Here is a 12,188-nt window from a genome sequence, read left to right as displayed (position 1 = left end):
TAGTCTCTGAAGAGCCATATACTTTGTAAACCAAATACCCAGAATACATCAATAATATTGACTAGTGGAGTAGAAGGATTTTAACCTTTGAACCACTTAAAAACGTGTCTTGAGTCACATAGTTCATTCTCTAAGATTTCATATCTGTGACGGTTCTACTTTCAGCACTAGTCCCCTTCTCTTCTTCTCTTAATTACCTGTTGGCGAAGAACCGCGTCAATACTAATTTTTTTATATGAAAATGTACATTGTAGTTATAGCAAGCACTCTATCAGTTTTTGAGAAATTTCAAATAATTTACGGTGTCAAAATCATATTTCAAACAATTAGTTGCACACATACCTATTATTAAATTTCAAACAGAGACGCCCCCTGTAGAATCATTTATTTTTATATGATAGTGTACATTGTAGTTATAACAGACATTCCACCAGATTTTATGAAATTTTAAATAATTTACTATATCAAAATCAAAGTTCAAACAGCTAATTGCACGTGATCATATTATTTTTTATACACATATAAAACAAACTATTTGAATTATGATTTTTGTATCATAAATTATTTGAAATTTTCTAAAATCTAATGGAATGCTAGTTAAAATTACAATGTACATGTCATATAAAAAAAATTAAGAGTGCCGAAAACAGAAAAGACTTTACCAATAAAAGTTAAAGTGACATCAGTGGAATAAAATTGTCCTAGAAGTATATATCTAAGAATGTTTCTACTAAATATAAAATACTAAATATAAATGTGCAAACTATGTGCAATGCATGTTATACATATATTTTTCAAGAATTATATAATATTTAGTAAATTAAATAAATAATGATTTCATATAGTAATATTTTTTAAATAAGTGAACTCCAACTTATGTACTAGAAGATGAGATTTCATTAAATTGTATAACATGATTATATAAGAAAAATTGTTGTCTCAATATTTAGAAAATTAGTTTGAGTTATTTTATAATCTAAGATTAAGATGGACACACACAAAAAGTGTCTCTAAATTATTATTTTGGTACACTGTGTTTACAATAATTTTCATTTAGTATTATGTGTTTACAATAATGTTTATTTAGTACCCTGTATTTTAAAATCATACATATTTGGTATCCTAAACTCAAATTTAATTAATAAAATTTGACAAATTTAATCAAACTCTTATTAATTATACGAGTTCAAAATTCAAATTTAATTATTTAATTACATATTATTTATGATAGTTTGGTCATACTAATGAAATTTTATATATCAAATATAAGTTTAGGGTACCAAATATATATAGTTTTAAAGTATAGAATACCATAAGATTATTTTTGAAAAAAAGAGTGTACTTTATAAAAATACTAGGTACCAAATAAGTAAATTCTCAATATATAAATTCAAAAGCTTCTCTCTGTACTTAATTTGTTTAAATTATAACATTTTAAATTAAATAAATATTAATATAATAACACGTGAATTATCTTATAATATATTTATAATTTAATAGATACATTGGTAAATAATTAATATTGTTAGATATGTGTAATATTGTTGTAAAATAAGTTGGATAGATGTAAAGTAAATCCTCACTAAATTACATTTTATATAGCTTTTTAGTAAAGTTTACAAAAATATGGTTTTTGGCAAAAAAAAAAAAAAAAAAGAAGTTATTCTATGATTTTTTTTAAGAATTTTTACTTTTATGAGCTTAGTTTCCCATATTTTTGTATAAAAATTGGTTAATGTCATAGTTTTATTCTTAATCAAGTTTTATTTATTTGGAATGATATTTTTTAGCTCAATTGATATTTTTATATTAATATTACATAACTATTTTTTTTACTTTGGTTGTCTTGCAATTTTGTTTTGTAACATGAATTGTGTTTATTATTATTTTTATTTATTATAAACTTTTTTTTTCATTTTTGTTAGATTGTACATTTTTTTTCAAAGCTTGGGTAAGGTAATCAGTTACTTGATTGATCTTTTCACGGTAATGTAAGAAAAAAATCTTATATCTAGGTTAAATAACATGGTATGAGGGGTGACCAATTATCCTGAGAGGAGTAACATTCTGCCATAAGATGAATAACCAGTTACCATAAGATGGATGACGAGTTACGTATATTAAATATGAAAAAAAACATCAAATATAAAGGAAAAAAGATGAATAATACTTCATTAAAAAAAGGAAGAATAAATTTTATAATTTTAGTAACATAGGTAACGATTACCAAGGGGGGAAAAGACATGATCTATTCTTATAAGCAATTATAAATTATTTAAAAAAAATGATCGAAGAAAAAAATGAAAAAAAAGTAACTATAATTTTAGTAACATAGGTAACCAGTTACAATAAAGAACCTATAAATATACACAGATATCAGAACATGAAGGTAACCAATTACCATAAAAAACCAGAAATATACACACATGTAAGAACTTGAAGGTAACTAGTTACCTATTGCAAACTTGAAGATAAAAAAAAAACATATAAAAAAAAACAAACGATTTTCGATCTGCAACTCAAGAAGAAGAAATTATATTTGTAATAATATGAGCAATTGATTGCCTAAACTTAAATTTTTTTACAAGTTAGTTTTAGATCTAAAAAAAAAAGTTTAGAATTCAGATATAAAAAACAATTCGCTGACCTTGAAGACTTCCATTGCCCTCCGTTCTTTGAAGTTGCAGGCCTCCACCACCAATCGTAGTCGCCGCCGCCAAAGTCTCCCAGATCTGCTGAAGTTGCTGACCAAAGTCAATGTCGTTTGAATCGCATATGAACATGGCAAAGCTCTCCGGTCCACCGTTCGCCGGAGCTGGAAGGGGTTTGCACCGGAGGTGGATCTCCTTCATCTTGGATTTGTGCAGCTGATAAGGTCATTTTTGTATTAATATTTGTTAAGTTTTTCTATGCTTGGATGGTGTTATGATAACATTTTTAATAGTTTTCACTAAGTTTCGTGATTCTACAACATATTTTCTACGTTGCGTTTTATGATGATAAATCTGACATTTTGATGGCAAGTGTGGTTAAAATAAAGTTTTAGGAGTATTCAAAGCTTTCGGGATTGAAATGTGGAAGTGGTGGCAACGTGGAAGCTATCTAAGATCAAGAATTGAAGAAATTGGAGGCAGGCCGCTGCCTGAGGGACAGATTTTGTTCTAGGCCGCGGCTTGCGACGTCATTTTCATATTTTTTATTACTTGTTAATTAGAATTTAATTGAGACTACAAAGGATGATTAGGGTTAACTTGAGAGAGATTTTTTATCACGGTTTTGAGAGAAAAAGAGACTCAGAAGGGGCTGAAGAGAAGACTACAACACTACAACAATCTTGTTCATCCATCTAGTTTATTTTCTTCCCTTAACCTCTATAATCTTAATTGTAATTATGTTTGTGATTATGATTACTATTATGGAGTAGATTCTTTTTAGGTTAAGGGTTAATTCAAAACCCAAGACATGAATTCTTGATTATTGATAATGAATATTGTTCTTTAATTTCTCTCAATATTAGATTGTTTCTATTTTTCCAATTGAATGTTATGAATTTTGTGATTTCTTGTTAGGTGGCCAACTAATTAAGGTTTTACATTGTTCAATTGTCATCTTAGAATTACTACTCACCTAATAGTTTAGGATTCTAAGTGTGTGTGATAAATTGCAATTGATAGTGATGTCAAAATAATTATTGATTGTGATGAAAAATAGAACCTAGGTTAAATGAATTATATGCTTCATTAATTTATTGCCTAAATTGACTTGTTTCCATAAGACTTAATGCTTTATCTAAGTTAAATAGATTGTATGTGTTCATAGATTTATCGCTTAGATAAAAGAGTTAATTATTGAGCGCTTCGCCTTGATTACGGATAATAGGGAGACTGAGATAATTGACTGCTTCAGCGTTATCTGCGGGGTTAATAGTTTAATTGAGAAATTTGAATAATATTTATTATTAGTGATTAGGAATGATTGTTGAGGGTAGAGATTAACCTTTAATTGTTTCTTAATATCGTAATATCAATCTTTAATTGCTTTCTAGTTTATGCTATTTAATATTGAGTTAAAAAATCAAAATCCCCTTTTAAGTTTTAGTGTTAATTCTTGAATAATAAAGTGAACGATAGCCCTCGTGGGTTCGACTTGTGCTTGCTATTATACTGAAATAATTGGAAGTATTGAAAGAAAAATCATTGTTAAATTTGTGTGGTATATGACAGCCAACAAATTTTTGGCACCGTTGCCGGGGACTATTGTTATTCTCTTTATTATTCAAATTTATTTATTTATTTGTGACTAATTAGTTTTTACTGTGGAATTATCAGGTGTATATGTCTGGTGAAGACGATACTCAAGAAAGGTTATCTCGGCTTAAACAATATCTTGAGTCATCGTCAGCTTCTCGTTCTTCAAGGATTATTACCGATAATCCGCTTTTTCAACGTCTTGCTCCACAAGATAATCCTGTTAAAGTGCCATTATCGTCTGACAATGAATCTGATTCTGACGATTCAGTTCGATCCTATAAAACAGTGGCCCAGCAAAGGACATTGAAAGAGTTGGCAGCGCCAAATCTTGACCAACAACCACTATGCATCCAATATCCACCGTTGGATGTAAACTTTGAGCTGAAGTCGGGCCTCATCCACTTATTGCCTTCTTTCCATGGGCTGCCTGGTGAGGATCCGAATAAACATTTGAAGGAGTTTCATATTGTCTGTTCTAGTATGAAACCCGCTGCAGTGACTGAGGAACAAATTAAGCTGCGAGCTTTTCCTTTCTCCCTATAGGATGCAGCTAAAGAGTGGTTGTACTATCTTCCACCTGGTACTGTTGAAACTTGGAATGGTATGAAGACTATGTTCCTAGAACGATACTTTCCAGCATCTAAAGTTGGAAGCATCAGGAAAGAGATCTGTGGTATAAGGCAGTATACAAGAGAGTCTTTGTATGAATATTGGGAGAGATTTAAGAGGTTGTGTGCTAGTTGCCCTCATCATCAGATAAGTGAACAGCTCCTCATTCAGTACTTTTATGAAGGATTACAATCACTGGATAGGAGTATGATTGATGCAGCCAGTGGGGGTGCACTAGTTGATAAGACTTTTGCTGCAGCCAGGAGCTTGATTTCTAATATGGCTGCTAACTCACAATAGTTTGGCATTCGTCAAGATCTTGTTCCACCTCCCAAATCAGCTAATGAAGTGAGCTCCTCTAATGCTAATCAGCTGGGTCAACAATTGGCTCAATTAACTGCAGTGGTCCAACAACTAGCTTTAAGCCAACAGGTGCGGCCATGTGGAATCTGTCAAGTTGTGGGGCACCCTACTGACACTTGCCCTACTCTAGTGGAGGGAGAAACTGAGGGTGTTAACGCTGTAGGAAATTTCCCTAGTCAATTACGTCAGATGTATTATGAACCATCTTCACAAACTTATAATCCTGGCTGGCGTGATCATCCAAACCTTCGGTATGGGAATCTACAACAAATTGCTCCACAACCAACATCAGCGAGACCACCTGGTTTCACTTTGCAACAGCGGTCTCAAAATAATTTTGTACCTAAACCATCACAACCACCACAAGCTGCTCCACCACCAAGTGTCAAACCTTCTACTGAGGATTTAATCAATGCACTTGCTACAAATACTCTTCAATTTCAGCAAACCACCCAAGCTTCCATCAAAAGTTTGGAGAATCAAGTGGGACAATTAGCAGCATCATATAACAGGTTGGAAGCTCATCTGTCAAATAAATTGCCTTCACAACCTGAGATGAATCCTAAGGAGAATGCTAGTGTAGTAACTTTGCGAAGTGGGACACAATATGTTCCACCTAGTCCTCCAATGCCCAGTAAATTGTCATCCAAGCCACAAGTTGATTGCTCAGTTAATGAAGATGTTCCTCCAAAGCCAACCACCCCTACACAACTAAGCCCTAAGCCTACTTTTGTCATTCCACCTCCATTCCTAAGCAGACTAAAGAAGACTAAAAAGGAAGAGGTTGACAAGGAAATTCTTGATACATTATGAAAGGTAGAAGTGAATATTCCTCTTCTTGACGCTATTAAACAAGTGTCGTGCTATGCCAAGTTTTTGAAAGAGTTGTGCACTAATAAGCGTAAGTTGAGGGGTAATGAAAAAGTTAGTGTGGGGGAGAATGTTTCCGTAGTTCTTCAAAAGAAGCTTCCACCAAAGTGTAAGGATCCTGGTACTTTTACTATCCCTTGCACTATTGGTAATAAAAGAATTGAGCGTTGTATGTTGGATTTGGGAGCCTCTATCAATGTCATGCCATTCTCCATTATGCTTCATTGAATCTCGGTCCACTTGAAGAAACAAGGGTGATTATTCAACTTGCTGATAGGTCGAATGCTTATCCCAAGGGTGTAATAGAATATGTTTTAGTTCAAGTAAATGAATTGGTGTTTCCGGCTAATTTTTATGTTCTTGATATGGAGGATGAATCTATTCCATGCTCCACTCAAATTTTGTTGGGGAGACCATTCATGAAAACTGCGAGAACTAAGATTGATGTGCATGACGGACGTTGACCATGGAATTTGATGGGGAGACAATTCGATTTAATATTTTTGAGGCTGTGAGGTATCCAAGTGACGTACACGTTGTTTACTCTCTTGATGTGTTGGATATCCTTTCTCAACGAGTTTTAGATTTGCGTAGTGAAGATTGTTTGGAGGTTGCGTTGAGAGAGCATCTTGTGTTGACCGATGAAGATTTGTCTCATGAGATCATGGATGTCATAACCACACTCAATAGTGGTTTTGACAAGACTTTTAAGAATGTTGCATTTCTTAATTTGCCAATTTCTAATGAGAAATTGCAGCCGTCAATTGTTCAAGCTCCTACACTTGAATTGAAGCCACTTCCGGGCATCTCAAATATGTTTACTTGGGGAAGAACGAGACACTTCCAGTTATAATTGCACGAGATCTTAATCAACTCCAAGAAGAAAAATGAATGAGAGTACTCCAAGAATATAAAACAGCCATTGGTTAGTCTATTGCTGATATTAAGGGGATTAGCCCTTCTATGTGCATGCACCGAATTTTACTTGAAGAAGGGTCTAAACCAACACGAGAGGCGCAATGGAGATTGAATCCACCTATGATGGAGGTTGTGAAAAAGGAGATACTGAAGCTCCTTAGTGTGGGTATTATTTACCCAATTTCAGACAGTCAATGGGTGAGTCCTGTTCAGGTAGTGCCAAAGAAGTCTGGAATCACAGTGGTAAAAAATGATGAAAACGAGCTGGTACCAAAAAGAATGCAAATCGGGTGGCGAGTTTGTATAGACTACCGAAAGTTGAATGCGGTAACCCGTAAAGATCACTTTCCATTACCATTCATTGATCAAATGCTTGAGAGGTTAGCGGGTCATCCTTATTATTGTTTTCTTGACGGTTATTCGGGATATAATCAGATTGTTATAGCTCCTGAAGATCAAGAGAAGACAACCTTCACATGCCCTTTTGGTACATTCGCTTTTCGACGTATGCCGTTTGGGTTATGTAATGCTCCTGCCACATTTCAGCGATGTATGATGAGCATTTTTTCATAATATATTGAAAGCATCATTGAGGTTTTTATGGATGATTCTAGTGTTTATGGTGACTCATTTGATCGCTGCCTTCATAATCTCACTTTGGTACTCCGGCGGTGTATTGAAACTAACCTTGTGCTTAATTGGGAAAAATGCCATTTTATGGTAAACCAAGGTATAGTTTTAGGTCATGTGATTTCAGTCAAGGGAATAGAGGTCGATAAGGCAAAGATTGATTTAATTCGTTCTCTACCATCTCCAACTAGTGTGAAAGAAGTGAGATCATTCCTTGGGCATGCTGGGTTCTATCTGAGATTTATAAAGGATTTCTCTAAAATTTCCACACCACAATGCAATCTTCTCCAAAAAGACGTAAAGTTCGAGTTTAATGAAAAGTGTTTAGTGGCTTTCAACTTATTAAAAGAGTCTTTGACTACAGCTCCTATAATTCAGCCACCGAATTGGGAGCTACCTTTTGAACTCATGTGTGATGCAAGTGACTATGCCGTGGGTGCTGTTCTTGGGCATCGAGTTGACAAGCTTCCTCATGTTATATATTATGCTTTTTGCACTCTTAATGATGCTCAACTTAATTATTCCACCACTGAAAAAGAGCTCCTGGCGGTCATTTTTGCCTTGGAAAAGTTTCGGTCATATTTGATTGGAACTAAAGTGATTGTTTATACCGACCATGCTGCTCTTCACTATTTATTGGCAAAGAAAGAAGCCAAGCCTCGGCTGATCCGGTGGATTCTACTTCTTCAAGAGTTTGATTTGGAGATAAAAGATAAAAAGGGTTCTGAGAATAGGGTGGCGGATCACTTGAGTCGTCTTATTCGGGATGAAGATAATTTGCCCATAGAAGAAAAATTTCCGGATGAGCAACTCCTCGCCATGCAAGAAGCTATTCCTTGGTATGCCGACATCGTAAACTACCTTGCTTCAAAGGAGTTACCAAGTGATCTCACACAAGTACAACGGAACAAGATCAAGCATGATGCTCGCCACTACATATGGGATGAACCTTATCTTTGGAAGCATTGTACTGATCAAATCATTCAAAGGTGTGTACCTGAATCTGAATTTCGTTCCATCCTTGCTTTTTGTCATGCTTATGCTTGTGGTGGACACTTTGGACCTAAGAGGACAGCTCGTAAGATATTTAACAGCGGTTTCTATTGGCCCACAATTTTCAAAGATTCTTATGCTTATTGTAAGGCATGTGATCGTTGTCAACGAGTTGGTAACATAACGGCCAAGGATCAAATGCCTCAAACTCCTATTTTAATTCTTGAGATCTTTGACCGTTCCCATCCTCTTTCGGCTATGAATATATTCTATTGGCAGTAGACTACGTGTCTAAATGGGTGGAAGCAATTGCAACTAGAACGGATAATTCAAAAACAGTAGTGGAATTCATTTGCTCCAACATTTTTGTGCATTTTGGTACACCTAAGGCTATACTTAGTGATCGAGGCACTCATTTTTGTAACAAGAGTATAGAAGCATTGTTTCGACGCTATAGTGTAACTCACAAGGTGACAGTTGCTTATCATCCACAAGCCAACGGGCAAGCGGAGGTTTCTAATCGTGAAATCAAATTGATTATTGAGAAGACTGTAAATCCATACCGGAAAGATTGGAGTACAAGGCTTGATGATGCCTTGTGGGCGTATTGTACGGCATATAAAACACCTATCGGTATGTCATCACCTTATTAGTTGGTGTATGGGAAGCCTTGCCATCTACCGGTAGAGCTAGAGCATAAGGCTTGGTGGGTTGTAAAGAAGTGTAACATGGACATGGTTGTTGTAGGACAACAAAGAATGCTTCAATTGCATGAGCTAGAAGAAATACGCAATGAAGCATATGAGAGTTCGAGAATCTACAAGGAGAAAACCAAAGCTTTTCATGACAAACATATTCTTCGGAAGAGTTTTGTGGAAGGTCAGAAAGTTCTCATATATCACTCTCACCTTAAACTTTTTCCTAGGAAGTTGAAGTCTCGTTGGTTAGGTCCGTTCATTGTTACCAAGGTTTTTCCTCATGGAGCGGTCGAAGTTGTAAGTCCAAGTACCGGAAAGTCATTCAAGGTGAATGGTTAGAGATTAAAGCCATATTATGAATCAATGGAGGAAGAACAAGCTGCTGTGATTCATCTCATTGACCCGGTATATGTTGATGAATGAAGCATTAAGTCGAGCTAGCGATGATAAACTTAGCTACTTTGTAAATTAGTTTATTTTCATTATTATTTTTTGTATTTAAATTGAACATTATGTTTTTATTTTTGTTTTTGTTGAGGTGATTTTAGTTTAATTTCTGTAATTATAACCGTGAAAATCGTGAAAAGGAAAAAAAATATGAAAAAGTTTGAAAAAAAAAACCAACAAAATGAAGAAATGGACTTAGGCTGCGGCTCACATTTCCTAGGCCACGGCCCTTTTATGAAAAAAAATGAATGCAAGGCTCCAGGACTTTGCAGGCCGCGGCACACCATTTGCAAGCCGCGACCTACGAGCTGAATTTCAAAAAACGTATTTCCTAGGCCGCGACACGTCTTTCATAAGCCGTGGCCCTTTTCTAAAAAAATCCTTCAGGACTTCGCAGGCTGTGGCACACCCTTTGCAAGTCGCGACCTACGAACGTAAATTCAGAAAAACACCCTTCGCAGGCCGCGGCGTGTCTTTCCTAGGTCGCGGCTCTTTTCCAGAAAATGGCATCAAAGATGTGTGTAGGCTGCAACACGCATTTTGCAAGCCGCGGCCTACGAACGATTTCAACACTTTATAATTTTAAAATTTCCATTTCATCATTTATCTAAACATCACCAAAAACCCTCATTCCTCTTTCTTCTTTTCCCCATCATTCTCATCACAACCCTCTCTCAATTCCTCCATTTCCCCTTGTTTTCATTATTCTTTATCCATCACCATCACCCTAATTCATTCTACCCATTCCTTTCTTTCTTCCTCCATTACTCCATAAACACATCTCCATCTTAATTCCCCCATATCTCCTTAAACACACTAATCCGAAATTCCCCCACACTAATTTGAAATACACACATTCCATTTTGTTCTTTACATTTCTTACACATTTCATATATATAATCCTAGAAGATTTGCACTCACATTCATTAATTTCATCAAATAAGTTTTTCTTGAAATAAAATATTTGTTTTGTTACTTGAATAATTGAAGTGTGGTGTATTTAGGAAATATTTGTGTGGTAGTTTATTTTGGTAATCCATGTCCTTTGTATTACTTTGATTATAAGGCATGGAATGTGGACATTTTGATTTTTTTGGGAAGTTTTGCTTCATGGTGTATAATTTGTTGGAGATGGTATTTTTATGCAATCTATGTGTTTGATAAAAAGTTTGTGAGGAATGGAGTATATGGTTGGTGTATGAATGTTTTTGGGGTGAGTTAGAAATTGTTATGTAGGAGTTGAGTGGATGCATTGTGTCACTTTGACCCCGGATTTGGGGGCATTTAAACTTTGGTATGGATTAATGTTGGCCATTGTGGTATTTTTCTCTTAATCTTTTAATGACTAACAATGGTGTTGTTGGGTTCTTGTTCTTTATTTTTTCTAATTATTGGACAACCATGGCTCCAAAGACAAATAAGAATCAAGCTTCTTCATCGACACCAATTCCATATGATCCCCAAAAATTTGTGTCTATTGAGGCCTATGAGAGCTTCTTGAATGCCATTGCTCATGATAAGGCATGGGTCCTTGAGCGAGGATTTGATCTTCATATGCATCATGATCAACCTTTCCTCATGCATCAAATTGAGTCTCGGGGTTGGGAAAAATTATGTGCTCATCCTGAACCGGGCATTGGTCCTATTGTTCGTGAGTTTTATGCCAACGCTGTGGCTCATGAAAATTACAAGGTGAAAGTGAGAGGTGTGAAAGTGTCCTTCAAAGCAGCTGATATTAATAGCTATTATGAGCTACCTCACTTTCAGCGTGATGAATATGGTGCGATTAAAGATAATTTTGATCATCAAGCTATTATTGATGAAATTGCAATGTCGGGTGCTGTATGGAATTTATATAATAATGGGGCTCCTCTCTACATCAAAGCCGCTTATCTGGATAGCAATACAAAAGCTTGGCAGCGGTTCATGGGGGCAAAATTAATGCCGACTGCCCAACTTGGTCATGTTGATATTCATGAAGCAATTCTTCTTTATGCAATTCTCACTGACAAAACCATTAATGTGGGCCAAATTATTTATGCTTCCATCATCCGAATTATGAGCCAAGTGACGAATGACTTTTATGTTCCCTCATTGATCACTGCGTTATGTAAGAAGGCCGGTGTTCCTTGGGATGAGTCTGAAGACAAGGTGCATCCATTGCGCATTATTGATCATAATACCCGTGATCGATTGAAGGGGAAAATCGCTGTTCAAGTTAATGATCAAGGCCAATCTACTATTCCGGCCCATGTTCCTCCTCTGAACAATAGTAGAAGAACTACTCAACAACGCTTGCAAGCTTTGGAGCAAGAGGTTTATTATGGTCGACTTGATATTCGAGCGAATACTCAGCATATCCTGGATCACAACCAGAGGTTTGTGGAATATGCAAGCTATCAAGATATTT

The 12,188-nt window shown here is 35.4% G+C and overlaps 1 protein-coding gene and 1 non-coding gene across 2 annotated transcripts; one reads left to right on the top strand and one right to left on the bottom strand.

Annotated features, from left to right (window-relative positions):
• The first annotated feature begins 4,334 nt into the window (after positions 1 to 4,334).
• Positions 4,335 to 6,035, top strand: LOC133833085 (uncharacterized). The gene is made up of 3 exons (XM_062263343.1): positions 4,335 to 4,718; positions 4,794 to 5,088; positions 5,176 to 6,035. The coding sequence occupies exons 1-3, from the start codon at positions 4,335 to 4,337 to the stop codon at positions 6,033 to 6,035; spliced, it is 1,539 nt and encodes a 512-aa protein (XP_062119327.1).
• Positions 4,902 to 5,008, bottom strand: LOC133833665 (small nucleolar RNA R71). The gene has a single exon (XR_009893033.1). It is a non-coding gene; the product is annotated as a small nucleolar RNA R71 (small nucleolar RNA).
• Positions 6,036 to 12,188: the final 6,153 nt, after the last annotated feature.

Source organism: Humulus lupulus, chromosome 4 (genome assembly GCF_963169125.1).
Source record: "Humulus lupulus chromosome 4, drHumLupu1.1, whole genome shotgun sequence".
NCBI classification, from domain to species: domain Eukaryota; kingdom Viridiplantae; phylum Streptophyta; class Magnoliopsida; order Rosales; family Cannabaceae; genus Humulus; species Humulus lupulus.
Note: the sequence above shows the minus strand (reverse complement) of the source record. Positions and strands in the feature narration are given on the sequence as shown.